The 25,855-nt window shown below is 48.7% G+C and overlaps 1 protein-coding gene across 1 annotated transcript in view; it reads right to left on the bottom strand.

Annotated features, from left to right (window-relative positions):
* Positions 1–25,855, bottom strand: part of LOC138809392 (pleckstrin homology domain-containing family H member 1-like) — a 51,568-nt gene that overhangs the window by 2,591 nt on the left and 23,122 nt on the right. The window contains exons 7-28 of the mRNA XM_069995909.1: positions 25,025–25,779; positions 20,307–20,385; positions 19,087–19,178; positions 16,276–16,426; positions 15,958–16,100; positions 15,033–15,143; positions 13,585–13,671; positions 13,105–13,266; positions 12,127–12,207; positions 11,641–11,823; positions 10,506–10,614; positions 9,656–9,768; positions 8,001–8,177; positions 7,596–7,693; positions 6,960–7,137; positions 5,860–6,015; positions 4,787–4,887; positions 3,583–3,724; positions 2,112–2,254; positions 1,873–2,002; positions 565–651; positions 156–302 (exon numbers count right to left, since the gene is read on the bottom strand). Of these exons, the coding sequence (XP_069852010.1) occupies positions 156–302; positions 565–651; positions 1,873–2,002; positions 2,112–2,254; positions 3,583–3,724; positions 4,787–4,887; positions 5,860–6,015; positions 6,960–7,137; positions 7,596–7,693; positions 8,001–8,177; positions 9,656–9,768; positions 10,506–10,614; positions 11,641–11,823; positions 12,127–12,207; positions 13,105–13,266; positions 13,585–13,671; positions 15,033–15,143; positions 15,958–16,100; positions 16,276–16,426; positions 19,087–19,178; positions 20,307–20,385; positions 25,025–25,779 (3,425 nt within the window). The remainder of the gene's footprint in view (positions 1–155; positions 303–564; positions 652–1,872; positions 2,003–2,111; positions 2,255–3,582; positions 3,725–4,786; positions 4,888–5,859; positions 6,016–6,959; positions 7,138–7,595; positions 7,694–8,000; positions 8,178–9,655; positions 9,769–10,505; positions 10,615–11,640; positions 11,824–12,126; positions 12,208–13,104; positions 13,267–13,584; positions 13,672–15,032; positions 15,144–15,957; positions 16,101–16,275; positions 16,427–19,086; positions 19,179–20,306; positions 20,386–25,024; positions 25,780–25,855) is intronic.

Consider the following 25,855-nt stretch of genomic DNA (forward strand, 5'->3'; position numbering starts at 1 on the left):
TTCCTCCCAGTAGCCACTGTTCCTACCAGTGACACCGAGTTACTTTGCCACCTGATCCCTTTGGGATGATTAGAATATAAAGAAAAAGGTTTCATTTGGGGCCAAGTTTCTTCTAAGTATATCACATCACACCAGAACACAGTAAAATGGCACACCTTGGGAGCAGCCATCCGAAAGATCAACTTCTCAATGTGGCCTTTTCCAGAGCTCTGGTCAGGTGCAGATCTAGTCACAAGCATGAAGTCGTCCCTGCAGCCGCCGAAGGTAGTCACAGAAGAGTACGGGTAAGTGATGTGCACTTGCTGTGGAAAGAGACAGTGAGCTCTGGGGCAACTTCTGTCTCTTCTAAGCACAGGAGCTTTAACCAAGATGGGAGAGCCCTGAAGTGGTCATAGTTTGGGGATACACATTGTAAATGTTGATAAGCTGTGTTTGGTCTAGAAGATAGCCCTCGTTGGAAATGGGAACTAGGGTCACCTTCAGGCCTTTGAGTCTAGAGAGGAGAGAGCACAATATCGTTCAGGAGGAGGAAGGGTGAGAGAGCCTTCCTTCCTCCTTCCATACCATAGTATGGTGGTCCAGGATGCTAACACCATCCTCATTCACAGCAATCCACACCAGAGTGTTCTCCTTAGAAGACAGCTGGGCAGGCTGCAGAAATGGGCCAGAGAGATCAAAACAAAAGAATAACAACCAGGGTTGTAACAGCAATCTAAAAGACCTCTTTTCTACCCAAATGACTGGCAGGGAGAGAGTAGACAGGTCCTCTTCCTGAAGCTTCTCCTAAACTCCCGGACCAAGTGGTGCTCTACTTGGTAAGCACTCCTATACTTTTTCTTCATAGCACTTTTTTTTTTTTAACAGTCCTGGGGCTTGAACTCTAGGCCTGGGCTTTGTCCCTCAGCTCTTCAGTTCAAGGCTAGCACTCTCTCACTTGACTACAGTGCCACTTCCAGCCTTTTCCGTTTGTGTGGTGCTGAGGAATTCAACCCAGGGCCTCATGCATGCGAGGCAAGCACTCTACCACTAAGCCACCTTTCCATCCCCTTCATAGCACTTGTGACTATTTAAAACATGCATATTAGAGCTGGGGAATAGCTTAGTGGAACACTATATGCTCAGCATACTCAAGGCTCCAGTTTGATCCCCAGCAACCCCCTAAAAAAAAAAAAGACAAAAATAACACATGTATGGTTAGGATTAATGAGCACCTCCTTGATTCAATAGGAAGTTACATGCAGATGGGTACTGGGTCTGGTTTGTTCACTTCTTATAACCTCAAACTAGCAGTAGACATAGTAGGAACTCAACTATTTGTTAGACGAATGAATGAATGTCCATTGCCTGATCTGCAGTTTCAGCAAACGAAACTATGACCCAGCTTAATGTCTGTGATTATAATGTCTGGTCACAGGATAATCTCTGTGATTATATGTAAAGTTCATGCATACCCAACACCTGGTGAGGAAAAGTTCCAACTGAAATTACTATTGGTCTCCTGGCCTTCATGCAGAGGTGAAATTAACTCTTGCCTGAGTAGTTTGTGGCATGCTAAGTCAGCAGAAATGAATTTGTTTCAGTTATATATTGTTCTGTCTTTCAAAGTTTTTTAAAAAAAGCACTGTTGGAAGGGTATTATTCCTCATGTGTGAGTTAGCTGATCATCTCTTTTCAGGAATAGCACTAACAAATCAATAAAAAAGAAAACATGAAGATAATTAATGAATTACAACTCTGTTCTGGACCACAGAAATCTGAGTAGGCCAGAAATGAGTGGAGAGATGGCGACCCCTGGTGGTTGGTAGTGTGCATGTGACCAGATGGAGAGGGAAAATTTAGGGCATTCTGAAGGCTCCTTCCACTGGCACTCACCTGAGCAGCAAAGAGCTTAGCACCAAAGAAAGGCCATTTCCGGGCCACAGTCAGGTAGATGCGGATGCACTCAGGAGAGGAGCAGCCTTGCAGTGCTGCCCACTTTGTGGTCAGCATATCTGCCAGGTGCCTGGCCGGGCAGATGGAGAGAAATGATGCCAGTGAAGTGCCAACATGTTTCCATGACATCTCTGAGGCTTCCCCATGAAGATTCCACCCACACTTTGCAGCCTACCTACCTCAGCTGTTCAGGGGGAGCCCCAAGTCTGTAGCGCCTTGGGTAGAACCTGTCTAGGACCTGGTGGAGGAGATGCTGAACCTTGGCAGGAGGTGTGCCCCCGGCACCTGGCAGGATAGGCTTCTCAAAGTCCCCATATTCTACCTGTGGTAGAAGCACATGAGAAGCCATGAGTCTGGGGGTTGATGGAACTGGTGGGTACAGTTGGGGAGGCGAACCAAACCGTTACTTCCTTTAAAAAAAAAACAACAACACAAAACAAAAGATACTTGTGAGCACATTCTTTATCCCTAGTTTCTTTTTTCTTTAATTTTTTGTCAATTATGAAGCCTGAACTCTGGGCCTGGGCGCTGCCCCTCAGCTTTTCAGCTCAAGGCTAGTGCTCTACCACTTGAGCCACAGCGCCACTTCTGGCCTTTTCTGTTTATGTGGTGCTGAGGAATCGAACCCAGGGCCTCATGCATGCAAGGCAAGCATTCTACCACTGAGCCACCTTCCCAGCCCTTATCCCTAGTTTCATAGACATCAGAGAAAGAATCTTAGGGTCTTACAGTATTAGAAGGTTTAGACCAACTTCTATTTGCAGATGAAGACAAATCCTTATCTAAAGACAGTGTGGCAGATGAAGGAAATCAGTGGAACTTCTAGCTTCCAATCCAAAAACAGAGGCTACAGCATGGAAGAGGCCACAGGTCCAAGGGAACAGCCTGGCATTTGTAGTCAGACACCTGGCTCAACCCCAGCTTTGCCATTTAGCAGCTTCTTTTCTAGTCAAGTTATTTAAATTCTGAGCTTCAGTTTTCCTCACCTAAGCTAGAGTGAAGGCTCCATGGGGAAAGATATATGAAATACTTCACACAGGGCCTACTATAGAGTATTCATGCTAATGATTATAATTACGAAGATCCACAATTAACTATTTTTCCTCTCCAGCAGGTAGATCCAGACTCTTACGGGAATCATGGAGGTATCCCACATACCTCTGGCAAGATGGCCAAGGCAAGTTGAAGTCTGATTATGTATTCTTCCTAAGTCTACTTAAAATGTTGGATGGTTCTTAAGTTTTATCACACAAGTTAAGGAATAAACGTTATCAAAGTATCCTTCTTATTACAACCTTGTGGAGGCAGGCAGGGAAGCAGTTTTCAATACAAAGAAAACTAGATACAGTACAGTCAAGTGAAGTAACTTGGTTAAGACCTCATGTTAGAAAAAAAGAGAACTCAAACCCAGATCTGGATTCTCAGTCTGACATTCTGCACACAGTCTATATCTGCAGTGGGTGAGGAGTTCTGCAATGTGAGGAAGCAGTTGCTCTCTGTATAACAGGGCCGCTGTATAACAGTAAGGGCACCCTCTCCTGAGGACAGAGGATATGAAGAACCTCCTGTTTCAGGCCAAGGGAGTAGTTCTAACTGGAGTCCCACAAGGGCATCCTGACCCTCCCACTTCCTGCACAGACACAACCTTACCTGGGCCATCAGGGCAGCCATCTCTAGAGCCAGTTCCTTGTTCACTGGAAATCTCCCTGCTACAATCTCTCCATTGGTTTGAGAAGCAAGCAGCAGCCTCTCTCTTTCTGTTTCCCCTTTGATTTGACTCCGAAAGTACAGCCTTTAGGAAGAGAGCAAGAATAAGCTGTCTCAGCTGGGATTCCAGACAGCGATAGGTTTTTGATGGATAGCTATCTTAATTTCTAAAGAAACTAGTTTTTTATACCATTTGCAAACCTATTTTCTACCGCCCTAGAAGCTTGTGACCAAGTGTGACACATAGCAGTTGCACATCATACGGATCTCATGTCCATAGCAACACGTGTCTAAGCCGGGCGCCAGTGGCTCACACCTGTAATCCTAGCTACTCAGGAGGCTGAGATCTGAGGATCACGGTTCAAAGCCAGCCTGAGCAGCAAAGTCTGTGAGACTCTTTATCTCCAATAAACCACTAGAAAGCCAGAAGTGGCACTGTGGCTCAAGCGATAGAGCGTTTGTTTGCCTTGAGGTGAAGAGCTAAGGGATAGCGCCCAACCCCAGAGTTCAAGCCCCATGACCGACCAAAAAAAAAATGTGTGTCTATGCTGGACACTGGTGGCTCATGCCTGTAATCCTAGCTACTGAGAAGGGTGAGATCTGAGGATCTTGGTTCAAAGCCAGCCCGGGCAAGAAACTCCATGAGACTTTAATCTCCAATAAACCACTCAGAAAACTGGAAGTGGCGCTATGGCTCAAGTGGTAGAGTACTCGCCTTGAGCTGAAGAATTCCAGGTCAGCACCCAGGCCTAGAGTTCAAACCCCATGACAGACAAAAAAAAAAAGTGTGTCTACTTGTATATTTCTAAAATGGGTGCATAAGAGGTATTTATTCCTTAGCCTTGCACACTCAAAAATCGTATTCTTATGATAACATGCAGCCCTCCAAGAGGCTTGTGTGTTTTCTTGGCAAGTGTCTATACACACTTGTACACACAGTGGATGCTAGGAGGCTAACAGGAAGCCTAAATTGCCCAGTGTCTCAACAGAAGGTCAGGAGAGGTCAAGCAGGGCCAGCCAGGACCCCAGCTGATGACCCCTATTTAGAGTGGCATCGATGAGCCCCTCTGCCATTCAGATAGGGGGGGCAGTGAGATGGCACCCAGAGAAACCCTCATTTTTGCCCCACCCCTGAAGCACACTAGACCTGTTCTTGTACATCAGCTTCACCACGCGTGTCCCACCCTCAGACTTTCCAGGGTGTAGCTCCTTCAGGGCCTGTTCCCACTTAGAGATGGCATCGCAGATCTTGAAGAAGAAAAGGAGAAAGTAAGGAAAGCCTCTCAGGAGGAGAGTAAGGCAGAGGCAAGCTGGACTTGGATGGTGGTGATTGTGGTCCCTCCTATTGGAAGACTGCCTTGCAGGGCCTCACACACCTGGGTCTCAAGATGACTACCACTCACTCCCCCACAGATGGTAGGCAATGCCCTGAATGTAGTGAGCTGGAAAGCAGGGAATGCCCTGGGAGGAAGAGAAAAGGTAGCTGCCCTGGGGGACAGGAAGGCCCCAATGAAAATCTAAGGCCTCATATCACTGGTTCAATTCTACCAGCTACATTTCTCCTTTCAATACATATACCCAGAGGCCTACTGGGTAACAAAGCCTGACAGATGCCTAGACATTTACAAGACATACAGTACAGTTTTCCTAAACAATGGTGAAAGACTAGAAGCCTTTGTCTTGGTGCAGTAAAGAAAGCAGATACTGGAGCCTATGTATCTATCAAATGTAGCACATTCCCAGACACTTAACCCCTGTGGCACTAACCCAGACCACAATATCTGTCAGGGCCTTCACTTACATAGGTACTATGAGGGCCTACCTCCTTAAACCATGGGTGGACCTATAAGCAGAGCACAGGCCCTTGCGGATGGAGTGAAAAATGGAGTGCTGGCGCGCATAGCACTATGGGTTTAGGCTGTAGCTGTCCACCTATGAATGGAAAGATGAAACTGGTGGCAGGCTCAGTGGGGCCTCCCTGGCCCTGTACTGAACTGGGAAGAAGCTCTATTGAATGCTGCAAACGGCAAGGAAGCAGGGCTGGGGAGATCACATGCAGCTTTGCTCTGCTTGTGCATACATTTTAGGATGGCCTGGTAAGTATCCTGCCTGGGCTTAGTGCCAATGTGGCTGCTGAACAGACAGGTACCTGCCAGATGGGCTTTGCCCCTACCACCTATATCCCTGAGCCAGGAGGCAGCCAAGCAGGGAGGCTGTCACCTTGACACTCCCCTGCAGGTAGTGTTCCAGGTCCCTGCCGGAAGGATCGTCTGTGAAGAGGGCAAAGCCAGAGTGGGATGACTTCCTCATGCCTGTCTCCTGGTTGAGCCGCTGGAGGAACTCATCAACTGTAGAAGAGCCATCAAAACCAACCACCTGGTGGGAAAGAGATGACCTGACCTGAAGCAAACTTCTTGGGGAACTCACTAGGGATCGGGGAGGGGTCTCAGTAGAGCAGGTAGGAAGATGCAAGGTGAATACAAACGAGAAAGACGACACTGGGCTTCCACACTGACAGCCAGGGCCAGTTCTAAGGAATCTGAGCCTGCCAACTGTTACTGGAACCAGACAGAGGCTTGTCAATCTTCTGGGGGCTCTGCCTTGTTCTACTTCCTTAGTGTTTCAAGCTCCCTTGTTCATGCACTGGGTTCAAAAGACTCACTTCCAAGGCATCAAACAACAAAACATTTTTAGGACTCACGTTTCTTTCTCCCTACATAATTATACTACCTACTACCCCAATCCTAGGCTCATCCTTTTTGCCAATTTTCCTATTAAAATTCTGAAAGCTGGCCTAGTATGGTGGTACATGCCTGTAATGTCAGCTACATGAGAGGCATAGGTCTGAGGGTAGGCCTGGGCAAAAAAGAAAAACAAAACAGCCAGGTGCTCATTACTGTAAGCTTAGCTTCTCAGGGGGCTGAAATCTGAGAACTGAGATTCAAAGCCAGCCAGGCAAGAAGTTCTTGAGAGTCTTATTTCCAATTAACCACCAAAAAGCCAGAAATGGAGCTGGGGTTCAAGTGGTAGAGTACTAGCGTTGAGCAAAAAAAAATCTCAAGGCCCTGAGTTCAAGACCCAAGACCAGCAAAAAAAAAAAATAAATAGAATCTAAGGTTGTATGCTAAAAATAAGCAAAAAGAGCTAGGGGTATGAACCTAAGTTCACACCTGTCTAGCAGGTGTGAGGCCCTGAGTTCAAGCCCCAGCACCACTAACAAAATAACCAAACCTCCTGTAAGCAACTGTTACCTGACTAAAGGTGTTCTCCTATGGACAATGACAGAAGACTTGGGCAGGGGACACTCCCCGCCTCCTTACTTGGTAAGTTCCGTTAGCAAAGTGCACAGGGATGCTGAAGGGCAACGAGTGGTGGAAGGGATTCCGCAGCAGGATGGACACCACCTCCATGCGCGATGGCCTGGCCTCCCGCTCCCCAGTCTGCAGCGTCCGCTCCACTGCCCGCTGGCAGTAGGTGGCATACTGGCCAGTTTCATTTCTAAGAAGACAGGAAGGAAGAAGGAAACCCCAGGGACTCTGCTCTTCCCCACCTCTTTAGTGTCTGGGATGTGCACCCAGACTTAGTGGGGCCTGAAACTAGCTGTGTGGTTGTAGGAAACAGCCTTGAATGTTCATCACCATTGATGACCAATTGCAGCAGATTGCTGGCACAAAATGCCTTTCAGAAAGATAGGGCTGCAGAGAAGGAACATTGGAGGACAATTTGGGGGTAATATGCCTTCACATTAGAGCCCTCACAAAACACCCAAGGCTTAGGGTACACAGAAGCCAAAACATGTGCAGATCTCTTCTTGCTCATATATGCACACAGTGTGTAATGAAGTCTCCCACCCTGAGCCATCTCAGAGGGGAGGAGCAGTCTACTCAATCCAACCCCGCCTTAAATCATGCCACAATCAGCAGCACCAGAGGGGCAGAGGAAACGCATTCACTCACCTGGGATCTGCGTGGCGCTGGAGCTGCTGTTTGACATACCAGAGGAAATGATGCTGAGGCAGGAAGAGCGGGGCACACAGTGCCAGAAGCTGCCAGCACTGCCAGGGGACACAGGCAGCATGTCCTAAGTGCTGGGTCTATACCCCTGCCCTCGCAGCCCTGAGCACACCAGAAACCCCACCCAAGATGGCCACCTTGCTCACGCTGTGTCCAGAAATAACCATCAGCCTGACCGTGCAGGGGCAGGTAGGCTGCAGCTGTTCAAAGGCAGCTTGGAGTATGGAGACTGCCTGCTGGCTTGGCTCAGAATATACCTGCTTAGGCACCTTCTTCTACCTTCCCTACCTCCTGGGCAGCCCTGGCCAACGGTTTTGTGCTGCTGTCCTGTCTCCAGGGAATGCCCACCTGCATGAGAGAGTACTTCTGAGGTGGGCGGCAGCTGATCTGCTTCATGAGCTGGCAGTAGATCTCGCTCTGCAGCTCAGCGTGAACCAGGCAGACCTGTAGCGCTGTCTGGGCCAGTGACACGTGGTAGTCCACGGAGGCGGCTTCCACAGGCACGTTGATGAAGAGCTGGCAGGACTGGGAGGAAAACCACAGTGGACACAGGCACACAGCCCTAGGCGATTACCCTGACGTGGAATGGGAATGGGGTCTTTGGCCCCAAGCGGAGCCTCAAAGCTGTTCACTGATGGGCAGTCCTTTCTAAGAGGAAGCACTGTGGCTACTTGTAAGACTAGAAGGGGTTACTTTGGGATAGACTCTTTGTTTTGTCCTCCCCACCATACTGGAGTTTTGAACCTAGGTACAGGGATTTGAACTCAGGAACTTGCACATGCTTGATTGGTACTGTGACCATGTGAGCTATACCTCCAGCTCTACTTCTTGCTGATTATTTGGATATGGAATCTAGTGAGCTTTTCTGTTTGGACTGACCTTAAACTTACTATCCTCTAGATCTTAGCCTACATAGTAGCTAGGATTACAGATATAAACCAGCTGCACTGGGTTTTACTCCTCTTTAAATGTTCTGTTACATAAGCAAGACATAAGCTTGCCTATAAACAACCTTTTTTTTTTCTTTTTAGACCTTCCTATAAACAACCATTTTTTTTTCTTTTTAGACAAGGTCTTATTTTTAGCCCTGATTGACCTGGTACTGCAATCCTCTTGCTTCAGTTTCATGAGTGCTGGGTTTCTAAGGCACGTGTCTCTAGAAAGTTCTTTTTTTTGTTGTTGTTGGTTATGGGGCTTGAACTCTGGGCCTGGGCGCTGTCCCTCAGCTCTTCAGCTTAAGGCTACTGCTCTACCACTTGAGCCACAGTGACATTTCCGACTTTTTCTGCTTATGTGGTGCTAAGGAATCGAACCCAGGGCTTCATGCAATGCAAGGCAAGCACTCTACCACTGAGCCACCTTCCCAGCCCAAAAGTTCATCTTAAAAAAAAAAAAAAAAAAAAGAAACAAAAAAAAAATTTTTTTTTGATCCAGTTATGGGGCTGAACTCTGGGCCTGGGCGCTGTCCCTCAGCTCTTCAGCTCAAGGCTAGCGCTCTACCACTTGAGCCACAGCACTACTTCCGGCTTTTTTTCTTTTTGCTTATGTGGTGCTGAGGAATTGAACCCAGGGCCTCATGCATGCAAGGCAAGCACTCTACCACTGAGCCACCTTCCCAGCCCAGAAACAAAAATTTTTTAAGCACAAAGTAGATTCTAAAATAGGCCAGAGTCTCTGGGGATGCAGAAGCAATATAAACCTGGCCTTTCCTACTATTATTTTAGGAGGAGGGCAACTCAGGGAAGGGTTTTCTCTGGCATTTTCCAGGGCAAGTGACAGCCTCTCCCTATCTGCAGGGATTTTACATTTCTGCCACAAGGAAGTTGTGGGGACCCCGTGGCTCTTCTCTCCCTTGCTCCCCGAGCCAGCCCTGTGGGCTTCTCCCTAGTTAGGTCTCTTCCACGCATGCATCACCATGGTAGGCTAAAACTGCTCCAGACAGAGCCTAGGTACATGGTGTGTGCGCCACCAGTGGGTGGGCCTGGGACCCTCTCCCACTTTACCTTGAAGAGCTTGAGGGCTTCCGTCTGCAGGGCCTCCGAGGGCAGGGTTGTGAGGGAGGTACAGAGCCCGTCTCTGCTGTAGCACAGCATGGGGTGCCTCCAGAGCGGGGAATCTACACAGAGCAGTGGGAGTTATTAGGAAGGAGGAGCTCACTTCCCACCCCCCACATCCCAGCTTTGATTTGTGGGAGGGGCAGTGTTTAACTCCTGAGGAAACTGTGGGGTATGTGGTTGTGCAGTCACAGGTGTGACTGCGCAAGAAGGCAGCCACTGCTCTACAATGGAGCTGCAACAGCGGGTAAGTGAGCAAGGTTATGGGTGTGTGCATAAGGCCTTCCCTTACGGTGCCAGGTCTGGTTGGAGGAACATAAACATCAGCCTGCCAGAAACAGGGAAGCCTTGGAGCAGTGATAAAGTGTTGAGAGTGGTATGTGACCGTAGTTAGTTCCTGAGAACCCTGCGAATCAGCAGCAAAATAAATGACACCCCCCCACACACACTGAAAAAAAAAAAAACAAAAACACCACAGGCTTAGGTTAGCCTTTGCAAACTTTGGCCTCCTTTATTGATTAACAAACTCTTTAACTATAGATTAACCACATACCTTTTCCCCCTAGTCCTCTGCCCAGCCAGAAAAGCTGCTAGTTGAACAGAGTAAAACATTTACCCAGGTTGTGGGAAAAATTTGTTTCCCAGACAGACTCCCCCAGATAACAGCGATCCCCTCAAGGTCGTGGCCAGGATAGAGGGGCCTCGAGTGGGATGGGAGCCCCCTTTGCAGCTTAGATGTGTTTCACAGCTTCTGGTATAGTAGCGTTTCCTCCTGAAAGTCATGCAGCGACGGCCTTACCTGGGTTTCCCTCATCATCCATCAGTTTCCCAATGAGCTGCTCATAGACAGTGCCCACCTTGGCACTGCTGCCACCTGCAGCCACTGTGAGGTGGTACAGCCATGTTTCCTAGAGAAGGGAAAGCCGTCACATGGCGTGGGGAAAGGTAGGCAAGAGTAGGGTTTGGCACTGGGGTGTAGCTCAGTGGTAGTGTGCCTGCCTAGCATGTTCGTGGGCCTGGATTCTATCGCAGCACTGAAAAAAAAAGTCTACAATCTTTTGTTTTTTTGTCAGTTGTGGGGCTCGAACTCAGCCTGGACACTGTCCCTGAGCTCTTCAGCTCAAGGCTAGCACTCTACCACTTAAGCCACAGTGCCACTTCCAGTTTTCTGGTGGTTAACTGAAGAGTCTCATGGACTTTCTTGCCCGGGAGAGCTTTGAAGCGTGACCTCAGATCTCAGACTCCTGAGTAGCTAGGATTACAGGCATGAGCCAGGCTAAAGTCTAAATCTTAAGGTAGGTGTGGTGGTACATACCCTGTAATCCGAGCATTCCAGAAGCTGAGGCAGAAAAATCGTGAATTACAAGCTAGTAAGACACTAACTCAAAACCAAAAAGGGTAAGTTTCAGCCAGGTTTTTTTTTTCTTTCTTTCTTTTCTTTCCTTTTTTTTTTTTTTTTTTTTTTTGCCAGTCCTGGGGCTTGTACTCGGGGCCTGGGCACTGTCTGTGAGCTTCTATTGTTTAAGGTTAGCACTCTACCACTTGAGCTACAATGCCACTTCCAGCCTTTTGTTTATGAGGAATTGAATTCAGGGCTTCATACATGCTAGGTAAGAATTCTACCACTAAGCCACATTCCTAGCCCATGGTTCAGCTAGTTTGATTGGCATAAGTCAATGCCACAGAATCTAAGGGGTAAGACTAGGGATCAATATGAACCCAATTTTCCAAGTTTTTGGCTTTATTTCATGGCCCCAGTGCAGGGATACTAGTCACTCAGGACTGAATTCAACAGAAGGAAATACTTCATTCAGTGAACATTAGCTAGTGTCCAAGAGGGGAATATATTTGTTAGGGAAGCTCAGAGGAAAGACAGAAGGGAATTCCAGAACATTGGTCCAGGCCTGGCCAAGGAGACCCAGTTCTTCCCTTACCTTTTCATGCTTGGTGCCTATGAGGAGGTAGGTGGGGCTGTGCTCTGGGGGGTGGATCACCAGGGTGCAGTGGGAAGAGAGCAACCGCCCTGTTCCTCCAGCCTCATAGTCCTCGTCTGAGTCGCAAGATCGATCTACTTCCTCTATGCGAGCATCCCGCACCGGCAGCTGGCCCAGGGGTCGCTGTGGACATGAGCCTTCCATGAATGGGACAGCTAAGGGGTTAGGGGAGGCTCTATAGGGCTGGGGGTCATGGATGTAGCCAGAACACTGGATGAGGAGGTGGAGGCTGTAGCATTGTGGCCAGACCAGGAGCAGAGTGAAGCCCTCTTGAGAAGCACCCACAAACCACATAGGCCATGCTCACTGACCTTGTGGGGTCTAGTGGAAGAGAAGGTGGAGCTGGGGACTGTCATCAGGACACAGAGCCACAGTGACAAGGTTTGGGGGAAGCAGAAGGGTGCAGTGAGGAAACTGAGGAAGTACCTTGTCTTCGTGGCTCCGGTAATAGTAGAAGGTTTTCCCCACCAGAGCACACCAGACCAGTTTAGAGTGGCCATGCTTTACCTGGAAGATAAGAAATGAACTAGAACCAGGAGTTTCCCGAAATAAATCTGAGGCTGGCAAAGAGAAGCCCTGGGAGATAGTTAAAACTCAGGTCCTTAGTAGAGATGCCATTCAAACTCGTTACCCAATGGAAAAACCCCTGTCGCAGACTGCTACAGTATCTGCAATATGGTACCCTAAAACCTTTGGGCTCTGTGGTGATCTGTTCATATTCCTAGAGGAGGACAATTGCATGCCTCTTGGGGAATATGAACATGTGAAGAACTTTCTAGCTGGCAGAGCCAGTTTCTGGGAGGCTGCCAGGTTCATCAGCGCTGTGGCTAGGTGACATCCTTCAGCAACTAACCATCAAGAGGGCATGGAGAACACACACAGGCAGAGAAGAAGGTCGTGAACAGAATGAAGGAGGAAGCAGAGGCAGTGAGCACTGAGCCTGCACAGCACAAGTTGACTGTGGTCCTGATGGTGTGTGGTCTCATACATGTATTTCCTTGTTAACTTCCCTTTTTTGTACTCTGCAAGCAGAAGAGCCCTAACTAAAATGTCTGTGGGATACTACATGTATTTGAATGGTGGGGAATACTGCTTTTATATGAATGGCAGCTAGATTCACATCACCTGGGTCCCTTCTTTCTACTGCTAATCCTGAGAGGTGATGGGTTTGATGTGGAAGTGATTCCTAATGACTATAAAGTGGGTAAAAAAACGTTTGCTTCTCTTCTGCCTTGAGAACTGGGGTTCTGATCTGTGCTTATAGAATCTCCATCACCACCTTGCATGGTCAGACATGTGTGAGAAAGTTCCTGGAGAAAGGGGCTGTGGATCAGGAGGGAGTCCACTAGCCCTCTGCATTCCCATGTTGGCTCCCCGCCCCAGTTCCCCACTTCTACCCCGTACCTTGGTCAGCCAGCCCTTCACAGTGGGCTTAGTGCCCCGATGTGGCAGGGCCGCAGGCCCAGTGGCCTGAACCTTCAACAGGCTCTGGAGAACCCGGATCCACTCTTCCAACATGCTGGGTGAATCCGCCGTCAAGTAGAAGATTTTCTTTTCAGAGATGAGCTGTCCAGAGTCAGGGATTGGGGCCAGAGGCAGCAATCAGGCTCAGAGGTGCCACAAATCCCTACAGTCATTAGGCCTTCCTTCCTCCTACCCCACTCTTCCCCTCCCATCACTTCTTCCTTCTTTCTTCCCTTCACATTCAGTCTCCTCTCTTCCATGTGTGCATGCACACACAGACACAGACACAGACACAGATACACACACACAGCTAGGATCACATCCTTTCCTGCACATTCATTTTTGGCCTGTCTTTGTCCCAGCCATAGTCATATCCAAACACCAGCACCTTATTTATTTAACAGCTAAGAGCAGACTCACCTGGAAAGTCTGAGCACCCTCCCCTCGAATGATCTGGCAATGGGAATTCAGATCCACTTGACCTTGAGGTTTCTTGATGACATCATTCTATAAAGAAAGAAACGTGGAGGAAAGCCTTGGATGTGGCGGCTTCTCAAAGTCTCACCCTCCTGAAAGTAGTTTATCACTGTTATTACTTTCTAGTGTTACTGTAGACACCACTAATTGGTGATGACATTTTTCTCATGGAGGAATACAGATCTGGAATCCTTAACATGAAGTTGGAGACAACAACCAGAGTTGCACCAGAGATCTTTCTGTCCTCTTCAAACCATGACAGGGCTCATGCCTGTAATTTTAGCTACTCAGGAGGTTGAGATCGGAGGATCACAGTTCAAGGCCAGCTTGGGCAGAAAAGTTGATGAGATCCTTATCTCCAATTAGCCTCCAAGAAGCCTGGAAGTGGATCTGTGGCTCAAATAGTAGAACATTAGCCTTGAGCAAAAAAAACTAAGTGCCAATGCCCAGGCTGAGTTCACTCTAGTATGGCACTAAATGGATGGACGGATGGATAGCTAGCTAGCTAGATGGATACATAAATAGGATACATGGATGGATGACTAGATGGCTGGCTGGCTAGATAGATGGATGCATATAGAAAATAGATGGATGGCTAGATAGATGGTAGATATGTAGATGGCTAGATATATGGATGGCTAGATACATGGATAGGATGGATAGAAGATAGATAGATAGATAGATAGTGACAGTTCTCCAGCTCTGTCAAAGCAGATCCAACAGGTAAGATTGAGAGATAGAGATAAATAGATAGATAGATAGATAGATAGATAGATATAGATAGATAGATAGATAGATAGATAGATAGATAGATAGATAGATAGATAGATTATGACAGTTCTTCAGCTCTGTCAAAGCAGATCCAACAGGTAAGATAGATAGATAGACAGACAGATAGATAGATAGAACGTGACAGTTCTTCAGCTCTATCTTACCAACAGGTAAGATAGATAGACAGACAGACAGACAGACAGACAGACAGACAGACAGACAGACAGATAGAACAAGGCAATTCTTCAGCTCTGTCAAATCAGATTCAACAGGTAAGACTCCTTAATTTCAGAGAGGGGAGGAGGCCATGAATTGTCTGTTAGAACAATACAGATAAGATGAGGACTTCCTGGGAACAATCTTTTTTAATATGAGCAAGCAGAAGAAGAAAATGACTTCTGAAGGAAGAAAAAATGCCTAGAGCTGCCCTGACTGCCACTGCCTTATTTCACTGTGAGTCCATGAAATGTGAGGCCGCAGTCAAATCCTGCGTGGCTCAGCGCCTCCAATCCAGTGAGGCTGCCTCTCCCACTTGTCATACTACCCTCTCTCCCCCAGCCTAGCCCCTGGCATGCAGTGCTGGGCCTTCATGAAGACAGAATGGGAAGGGTGTGTCTCACCGGGGACTTGTAGTACAGAATCTGTCCCTGTCTCAGGACAAACCAGCGCCTCTTCCACGTCTTTACCCGGCTCCCCATTTTCAGCAGGTAGCCTGACTTCTCCAGTGACTCCTGAAGGATGAAGGGAATAGAAGAGGAAATAGAAAGGGGAAATCACTTGGGACTCTTAAACATCACAAAATGGCTGGGGAAAATAGCACCTCACCCACCATGAGTGGGTGGCAGATCAAGAGCTACAAGGGGACAGATTGGCTAGTGAGAGCATCAGGAAAGACGCAGAATTTGGGTTGGTCTTTGACAGAAAGGTCAGCTTCTTCAAAGACCACCTTCAGGTGGGTGCTAGTGACTCCCGTCTGTAACCTTAGCTACTCAGGAAGCTGAGATCTGAGGATCGTGGTTCAAATGCCAGCCTGGGCAGGAAAGTTCTTGAGACTCTTATCTCTAATTAAGCACCAGAAAACCGGAAGTGGTGCTGTGGCTTAAGTAGTAGAGCACTAGCCTTGAGCTGAAAAGCTCAGGCACAGCACCCAAGCCCAGAGTTCAAACCCTACAACCGACAAAAGAAAAAGAAAAGAAAAGAAAAAGTACACAGGGCAATAATCCCAAGAAGACCCAGAAGTACAGAAGTGCACCAAAGACAGCGCTTGGCACCATAAAGCTCAACTGTATGTGTTCACTGTAAGCAGCAGCCAAAGGTCAGTGTGGAGATACACAAGGCAGCGGAGGCAAACCCCTCATGGGCTTCCTCTTTCCTCTCTCTGACAGCTGGGATACCCCAGCCATTCTCTAGCCCCTCTGGCCACATCATCCCCTCCCTCAGCTGCTGTCTGGACTAGCGCTGAGGCCCAGGTAGCCTCTGCCGCAGCTCTGCTTCCCCTGTACCCACTGCATCCTGCCCAGGCATGGAACCGTGTTCCTTGCTCACCGTGCCTAGGCCCAGCCCATCGGTGGAATACGAAGAGGTGCGCTGGAGTTTGTGCTCGGGCTCTGAGTAGTCACTGTCCAGGGAGCAGGCATCAGGGGGAATGGCATAGTCACCCTCGGAGCTCAGTGACGACATGGAGACCCCTGGCCACAGGAGAAGGAATCAAGGCCCAGGCCCTTTTTCACTTCTCGACCGCCACAGCCAGAGAGTAATGTAGGGCCTTCATCATCCACCCAGGATCCCTAAATCTGGCACTGCTGGGGATCATACAGGGGCCCCATCTACAAACGTCCACAATTCTGCTCCCCTGCCCTGTACCTCTTTTGATGGCCCGAGGGCTGCCGAGTCCACTGGTCTTCTTGCACTCAGAGCAGGGGACAGACATCCGGAAACTCGCCTGAGAGCTGCAGTCATCGTCAGACCCAGAGGACTCATCCACACAGGGTACACTGCTGATCTGCGTGGCTCTCTGCATGACAAGACCCCTCCCTACTGCAGCTCAGGCTGCAAAACAAACCCTCTGCCACCCAACCATTTATCCCTGACTCCAAATTGCCAGGGTGTGGCCCACACAGACTGTCTTAAACAGTGTACGTCCTTACGCAACCGTCCATACACAGTACCTTGGGCACCCCTCTCTGCCACAATCTTCTGTGGTGCTCAATGAGCTCTCCCATCCAGACTGAACCCTGGCCAGCTGTGACCCTTAACTCCCTCCATTCTAGAGGACCAGTCAGCCCTAATGGGGACCAAGTGTGAGACAGGAGCTTTTCACATGTGTGAGGACAGCCAGGTGCTGGTGGCTCTGAGCTGTAATCCTGGCTACTCAGCAGGCTGAGATCTGAGGAGCATGGTTAGAATCCAGCCCGACAGGAAAAGTCCATGAGACTCTTATTTCCAATTAACTACCAGAAAGCTGGAAGTGTGGAGCTGTGGCTCAAAGTGGTAGAGCGCTAGCCTTGAGTAAGAGTTTAGGGACACCATCCAGGCCCCAAGTTCAAGCCCCACAACTGACAAAAAAACAAACAAAAAAACCTCAAAAAACTTGCAACTTGTAGACATATAAAAAGACTGATTATACAAATGTTGGCGAGAGTACTGTGAGAGGGAAAGGGACCAAGGATACTGCAGTGTGACTGTATGTATGTACGCATTTTGTATATTGCTGGAGAAAAAAACAGACAGGGTCTACTGAAACTACATTCCCAGTCTACCAAGTGCTTTTAAAAAGTAATTTGGCAGTAGCTACATAACTCACCCAGAATTCCACCTCTAGAACAAGTACATGCACAATGACGCTCAATGCAACATTTATTTCTAAGAAAGGGACATAAACTATTATAAATCAGCAAAGGAATGTTTAAGGTAGGTAAGTTACACTGGGATTCTATACAGTCAAGTGAGGAGGAAGAGGAGGAGGAGGAGGAGGAAGAAGAGGAGGAGGAGGAGGAAGAAGAGGAGGAGGAGGAGGAAGAGGAAGCACAGAAAACCTGACAACATACAGAATGATGCATACATGCTCCCTTTGTATGCATGTGTATGGATCTACATGCGTGTGAGAGTAAGAAGGAAACAGAGGGAAGGAGGAAGGGGAGGGAGAGAGGAAAGGAGGGACAAAGGAAGAGAGAGAGGAGTGGAAGAATGAGAATAAAGAGAAACTAGCACAAATGCATATTTTGTAAATGCATCTGTAGATGCATCGGAGGGTCTTATGGAATAAGTAACAACCATTATGGCAATTGCTCTTGGAGTTAAGAATTAGGAAAAAGCAATGTAAAAGGAAATTTCATTTCTGAGTTTTTCTTCTATGAAAAGTTCTTTCTGGAGCTGGGAAGGTGGCTCAGTGGTAGAGTGCTTGCCTTGCATGCCTGAGGCCCTGGGTTCGATTCCTCAACACCATATAAGCAAAAAGAAAAAAGCCGGAAGTGGCACTATGGCTCAAGTGGTAGAGCGCTAGTCTTGAGCTGAAGAGCTGAGGGACAGGGTCCAGGCCCAGAGTTCAGGCCCCACAACCAGATCCCCCCCCAAAAAAAAAGAAAAGAAAAGAAAAGCTCTTTCAAGCTTTACTATTATGTTGTAAAAACCAGGAAGAAGATTAGATGTGTAGTTTAGGCCCTAGGTTTGATCTTTAGCACTGTAATGACAGAAACTAACAGAAAGAAAAAAGTATGAAAACATTATGTTGGGGGCTGTTAAGGTGGCTCAGTGGTAGAGTACTTGCCTTGCATGCTTGAGGCCCTGGGTTCGATTCCTCAGCACCACATAAGCAAAAAGAAAAAAGCCAGAAGTGGTGCTGTGGCTCAAGTGGTAGAGCGCTAGCCTTGAGCTGAAGAGCTGAGGGATAGTGTCCAGGCCCAAGTTCAGGCCCCTCGACCGGACCCCACCCCCCACCCCAAAAAAGAAAACATTATGTTGCAATTCTATTTTAATTGAAAAAAAAATACAATGGGCCACAGTGTAGTTCAAGTGGTAGAGTACCTGCCTGGATAGCAAGAGGGCTTAAGGAATTCAAACCCCGACCTCTCCCCACAAAATAGCAATGCCAGTTATATGTGTGTGGTGGGGGTGGGAGGGGGAAAGAGGTTGTATGTGTTTAAACATAAGTAAACAATTCTGAAGAAAGGAGCTCCACCATAGAACCTGGGGATATCAAGATAAAAGAAAGGATGGGGAGTTGAGGTAGAATAGGTACAGGTTTAATTTGGTTTCACCCATATTCATTCTGACTCAAATTTTTTTTTTCCTTTTTTTCCTTTTTTTTCCTTTGCTGGTCCTGGGGCTTGAACTCAGGGACTGAGTGCTGTCCCCGAGCTCTTTTGCTCAAGGCTAGTGCTCCACCACTTGAGCCACAGCTCCACTTCTGGCTTGTTAGTGGTTAGACTTTTCTGCCTGGGTTGACTTTGAACTGCAATCCTCAGATCTGAGCCTCTTGAGTAGCTTTTTATATGTGCAGGATATTTGCAATAAAAGCTAGAAATGATCAACAGAATGTCATGTGGTAGACTGAGCTCCTGGATCAGGATCGCTGTGCCAGATGCCTTACCATCCTACCTCCACCCTGGTCACCGTGTGCTGGGTCAGGGGCCTTTTCTGATGGGGACATTCCCTCTTGGCATGGCAGTTTCTTACCCCCTTCAGTGCTGTGTAGACAGGCACAGTGACATTCTTGTAGACAAGGCCAGAGAAGGATCCAGGAGAAGCCAGGGCAGGAGGACTGGAAGCTGCGGGGGAAGGAGAGGGTGGCTTACCCCCCTCAGGAGAGGGTGTCAGGAGGCAGATGAAAAAAGGCTTCCTCCTTCCTCCCTTTCTGGGTCCCCTTGACTGTGTGTGACCATGAAACCCATGCAGTAAAGGACCCACTGCAACAGAACCTTGCCCTTTAACTACTTTCTTACACTGTGCCCCTCTTGCTGAGGTGCCCAAAGGCTTCTGCCACCGTAGGGATACTGTGGCTGGCTGCTGACTTTTTATTCTCGTCAGTTGTGGGGCTTGAATGCTGGGCCTGGGCACTGTCCCTCAGCTCTTCAGCTCAAGGTGAGCACCCTACCGCTTGAGCCACAGCACCACTTCCAGTTTTCTGAGTGGTTTATTGGAGATGAGAGTCTCATGGACTTTCCTGCCTGTGCTGGCTTTGAACTGTGATCCTCAGATCTCAGTCTCCTGAGTAACTAGGATTACAGGCGTGGAGCACTGGTACCTGGCTTGGTGACTTTTTCTTTATTGGTCATGGGGCTTGACCTCAGGGCCTGGGAGCTGTCCCTGAGCTCTTTTGCTTTGAGCCACAACTCCACTTCTGGTTTTTCTTTTTTTCAGTGGTTTATTGGAAATAAGAATCTCACAAGGACTTTTCTGCCCAGATTGGCTTCAAACCACAATCTTCAGATCTCAGCATCCTGAGTAGCTAGGATTACAGGCATGAACCATGGCACCTGGCTTTTTTTTTTTAATAGGCAATGCTTCATGAATTTGTATATCTATCATGCATCTCTGTGTTGTTTCAGTTTTAGTATATGTGTTGCCAAAGTGAGCAGAAGGCTTTTGGCCACTGAGCAAGGTTCGTGTGAATCGGAGCACTTGGGGCTGCTCTCACGCACAGCCCTGGCCCTACAGAAGGGACGCACACATGACCGTGCTTGGCAAGGTCCCTCTCCGCTCTGTGACTGGCTATAATCCCGATCACTTCCCCTAAGCGAGAAAGATGAGCTGGCTGTGCACTACTTCCTTAACATTCCTAGAAAACGAAGGCAGCTTGAAGGCAGCCCTGGCTGTATAATTTTGCCTGAACTGTTCGTGCTGGGGAAGGGAACCAGTGCCAGGCCCACCACGGGTGGTTGGGCCCTTGGACTCACCACAGCAGGTGGCATTACTTCGAGGAGACACATCTGACAGCTGCATGCCTGATGTGGCCACTGCGTAGATCCGGCTCTCCTGGAATGAAAGGTGCCAGGAAGTCAGGACCCAGGGCTGTTCCCACACCCAAGATGGACCAGTTACTGGCTAGGAGACTTCAGGCAAGATCCTTCCTTTCTAAGTCTGATTTTTCTCAGTGCTACAATAAAACTGACCTTTCAGCAGGCTGCTGTGGAATCAAATGAATTAACTAAAGTAAACATTAACACCTGGAGCTTAATCCACGCCCAGCAGATACTAGTCCCTCTGTAGCCTTCATTCTTTCCCTTGGGACAAAGGAAGTTGATAAGACAGTAATCTGTTCTCCACCCCCCACCCCCCAATCTTTCTCATTTTAGACCCAGGTCTTAATCCTGAAGTTGGGAGTGGTGAGAATGAAGTCAGAGCCACTGGTGAGGTGTGTGTTCTTTTTTTTTGAGTCGGGGGGGGGGGGGGGGAGAGGTGTGGTGGCGGTTGTGGGGCTTCAACGCTGGGCCTGGGCGCTGTCCCTTAGCTCTTCAGTTCAAGGTGAGGGCTCTACCATTTGAGCCACAGCGCCACTTCTGGTTTTCTGAGTCGTTTATTGGAGATTAAACAGTCTCATGTACTTACCTGCCCAGGCTGGCTTTGAACCTAGATCCTCAGATCTCAGCCTCCTGAATAGCACGGTGTGTGTGTTTTCTTTTATAAGCTATTTGGAAACCAGGATACATTGTCTTTTTTTTTTTTTTCTTTGTGCCAGTCATGGGGTTTGAACTCAGGGTCTAGTTGCTGTCCCTGAGCTTCTTTTTGCTCAAGGCTAGCACTCTACCACTAAGCTACATCTCCACTTCTGGCTTTTTTGGAGTAGTTTATGGGAGATAAGAGTCTCATGGACTTCCCAGCCCAGGCTGGCTTCAAACTGTGATCCTTAGATCTCAGCCTCCTGAGTACCTAGTATTACAGGGGTGAGCTACCAGTGCCCAGTTTACATTGTATTTTTATTTATTTTTTAATTTAATTTTATTTTTTGGTCGGTCATGGAGCTTGAACTCTGGTTTGGGTGCTGTCCCTCAGCTCTTGAGCTCAAAGTTAGTACTCTACCACTTGAGCCACAGTGCCAATTCCTGTTTTCTGGTAGTTAATTGGAGATAAGAGTCTTATGGACTTTCCTGCCCAGGCTGCCTTTGAACCGCGATCCTAAGATCTTAGCCTCCTGAGTAGCTAGGATTACAGGCCTGAGCCACCAAGGCCTGGCTACGTTGTCTTTTTACAGTAACCATGTCACATCAGTGTTAAAGTTTGGGGCTAACCTGCAAAGCCTGAGAGGAATCCAGAACTCCAGAGGTGAAAGACGCTTCTGCAGAGAATGCCAGACCCAAGCATATCCCCGGGTCTGAAAAAGGCCTCCGAAGGCTAGGGAGCATTGCTCCAACAACCCAAAGGCTTCACTAGACTGTTCCAGATCAGTTTGCTCTACTGGCCCAACAGGGAAAACAAAGGCCCACTGCTGAGTCACAGGTGACTGCTGAGTCACAGGGCTGACTAGGTCAGCCAGGCTGGCCCAGGAAGGCAACTGGGGGTCAGCCAGGCTGGGACACAGGGCTGGAAGGCAGTGGGGTGAGATTGTAGCAAGGGGATGCTCATAGCACTGAGACAGCCGGGGAAATAAATAATAAGAGGCAGAGATAACCAGATAGAGGGCAAGACAAGAGGGCAGGGACAGGGACAGGGGGTAGAGGCTGCTGCTGCTGCTGCTGCAGGACAGATCCATCCATGGAGTGTACACATAAAATAGATTATTTCTGCCCATCGCGGTCAGGGAATTAAACAAAGGCCAAGCTCCTAACTCCACCAAGGAAATGAATGAAACCCAAGCCTGAAGGACTGAGGTTAAACAAAAGATAGCACTGTTTGACAAAAGGGTATGAATGTCTATCACGCAAGGTGGTTTCAAGGATAAAGAGAAAGGATGTACCAATCAGAGTATCTGCCTCCCTCATTTCCCAGGTTGAAAAATATCCTTCTATGGATTTCTCAGGTTTTGTTTTTTCCCCCCTAATGGCTACAGGCCGGCCTTTCTGGCCCACTGCCTTCTCAAGGCTCCTGTTAGACAGGAGTGAATCTTCCCCAGGGGCCTTTAGATGAGCAGCAGTGTCTTTATTTCCCTCAGGAGGGGGTTACAGAGTTGAAAACAAATTCCCCTTAAACCACACTGGCTGATTGTTGGGGTACTTAGGACCCAACTGACAGTGGAAAGAAGTCATACCCCCATCTTCAGAGCACAGCTTATGTGTCACATGGCCTATCCTTTGAGACAATGTCTCATTATGTTGCCTGTAGCATTACTAGGCCAAGTGATCCTCCCCCCTCAGCCTCCTGAGGGGCTGGGACTACAGGTACCCCCTAATAGCATGCCTGGCTGAAGCATTTTATCTGTGTTGCTTCTCAACTCTCTTGCCCACACACAACTTAAGAAACACAAACAATAGCAGGGCACCAGTGGCTCACTCCTGTAATCCTATCTACTCAGGAGGCTGAGATCTGGGGATCTCGGTTCAAAGCCAGCCTGGGCAGGAAAGTCCGTGAGACTCTTATCTCCAATAAACCACTAGAAACCCGGAAGTGGCTCTGTGGCTCAAACACTAGAGCACTCGCCTTGAGCTGAAGAGCGCAGGGACAGTGCCCAAGCCCAGAGTTCAAGCCCCATGACCGATCCAAAAAAAAAAAAAAAGATACACAAACAAAATGCCAGAGCCGCACTGTTACCACAGTGGATGGCTTTACTGGGCAAAGTGGCAGATAAAAACATCACTTTTTGGCTAACAGATGCTGAGCCCCTTTCTGCTACAACTCTTGTCCGAATGCACCCTCACCCCACCTTGGCCTTGCAGCTCCAGAGCATGTGAAGAACACAACAAGGAGCCATTGCCTGAAGGATGGCTGGTGTCAGGGGCACCGCTGTTTCCTGTATAATCTTCCTTCCAGCCCAGCTCTACACTCTGAGGTCTCTAGCCTTACAGATGGTCTCATAGAGACCCAGAAGTTCCCCCCACGGGTGTAGCTCATGAGCCTGGGCTTGGAGCCTCCCTGAACCAACACTTCAAAGGGAGCCCCTGGAAGATGCTACTGAAGTCAGGAGTCTCCCAAGCCGTGCTGTGGGGAGGTAATCCCATCATGGGATGCCCCAGTCCCTCTGCTGTCAGAAGCAGTGCTGCATCGGCGCATGGCAGCATTCAATCTGACTTGAGTAAGAGAATGCCATCTGAGCAGGGTGCCGGTGGCTCACGCCTATGATCCAAGGTACTCAGGAGGCTGAGATCTGAAGATCAAGGTTCAAAGCCAGCTTGGAAAAAGTCCCTGAGACTCTTATCTCCAATTAGTCATCAAAAAGCCAGAAGTAAAGCTGTGGCTCAAGTAGTAGAGCATGAGCCTTGAGCCTTGAGCCCTGAGTTCAAAGCCCAGGACGGGGAGGAGTGGGGAAGGGAGGGAGAGAGGAAAAGGGAAGTAGAGAGAGAGAGAGAGAGAGAGAGAGAGATGCCAGGCCATCTGCAGTGGCCATAACCCCATGAGACTGCACAGCAAGGACACTAGAGCTGGGCTTCAAAGCAGCAGGACCTGAACTAGAAGCCACTAACTACTACAGAACCTTGGGCCAGAGGCTAAACTGTACAGCCAGCATTTAATTCTCCACACAGCTGAGGGTCTTTGAGACGTGTTGGGCTCTGTGTAAAGCCCTTTGAATCCTCCCATCATCCTCATTGCTGTGGGATGTTGACATCCAGCTCATTTTTATTCTAGCTTTTTTTTTTTTGGGGGGGTCTGGTCGTGGGGCCTGAACTCTGGGCCTGGGCGCTGTCGCTCAGCTCTTCAGCTCAAGGCGAGCGCTCTACCACTTGAGCCACAGCGCCACTTCCGGCTTTTTTCTTTTTGCTTATGTAGTGCTGAGGAATCAAACCCAGGGCCTCAGGCATGCAAGGCAAGTGCTCTACCACTGAGCCACCTTCCCAGCCCAAGCTTTTTTGTTTTTAATCACAGAAAATATCAGGCACATAAGTAGAGAGAACAGTGCGGAGACTGACTGGACCCACCTTGCCGCATGCACTGTGCTCACATACTGTCCATGCGCTTCCATCTGCACCCCATCTCCTCCCTCCCATGTCATTCACTATGAAGCAGTCCCCCCAGACCTCACAGCACTTTATCATGTTATACGTAAATATATATATTATATATATAAAATATATATATCCAACACTTATGTAGCATCTGCCACTTGCCACTAACCTATTTAATCATCCTAACAATCCAACTGTCACTAGGACCCTCATTTTACAGACTTGGAAACTGAGGCACAGAGGCTTAGTTACTTGCTCAGGGTCACAGAGTTAACAATTAAACCCCAGTGACATGATCCTGGAACCTGTGTTCTTAACCCCTACACATACAAGAAAATGTCACAAGGCACTCAGGTTGGTGGGCAGTAAGCACTTAGACGTTTCAATCAGCCACCATTTACACCTTCAGATTCTGGCTCTGCTCCTCACCAACAGGTGGGCTGGGCAGGCTCTATGGTACAGGCCTCTAAGACCCAAAGCCAGGCTGCCAGGCCCACCTAGGCTCAGCTCATGGATACTATCAAGGGACCGTGTGCCCATCTTTGGCTCTGCTTCCAGCCCGGCCCCTGGTCACCTCTTACCCAGGATGGAAACCTATGCAGGGGGGGTGTGGGTGGTTTGTTCCTCAGCCCCCCTTCTTGTAGCTCAGCTCCAGTGGTCTTCAGGCTCTCTCTTTCTTTCTCCTTCCCTGCTGAAGTCAGCTCCTCCATCTCCATCTTCTCTGGTTCTTCCTGGAGCCGAGCTTGGGCCTCCAGCTTGGAAAGCCTAGAGGGGTGGAGAGCTGACAGGGCCCCGATCTCGATGCTCACCACCTGATCAAAATGTCCAGGGCCCACCTGGGGCTGGCTATGGTGCCTTTTAGCCACCTGGATACTGTCTCGAGGGGTGCTAGGAGCCCGAACCTTTGGCAGTGTCAGGCTACTGCCAGGGCCTCCTTCCCTGGCCGAGTTCTTGGTGCCAGGAAGTGTCCCTCCTTGAGCAGTGACCAGAACCTCCCTCCAGAAGGCTGAGCCATGTCTGGGAGTGCTAGGCTTCATGCACAGCTGGCTGGGAGGTGCCTCTCTTCCCAGATGGAGTTGAAGGGTCTTGCTTTCTACTACTTCCCCAGGTTGGGCCACACTGGAGCTAGAATCCTCAGGGCTGCTGGTTTCAGGCAAAGGGTCCTTGTTCTGCATGGCTCCCAAAGAAGGTGCAGACACAGTTGCCTTTAAATCCTGGGCTTGGGGAGCCATGTCCTGCCCCACAGGCTGGTCTCCTGGCCCTGAAGGGACAGAATCCTGCTCTGCAGTTCCTTCAGAGGCCCCTAGCAGCTTCCCCGTAGGTGCCATCCGAAGAGCTGTGATTGAGGAAAACACAGGCATACTGAGATGAGACTCCATTGAGCCCCTTTCCTGTTGTGTACACCTATATGT

This window comes from Dipodomys merriami, unplaced genomic scaffold (genome assembly GCF_024711535.1).
Source record: "Dipodomys merriami isolate MVZ:Mamm:240054 unplaced genomic scaffold, mDipMer1.0.p SCAF_497, whole genome shotgun sequence".
Classification (NCBI taxonomy): domain Eukaryota; kingdom Metazoa; phylum Chordata; class Mammalia; order Rodentia; family Heteromyidae; genus Dipodomys; species Dipodomys merriami.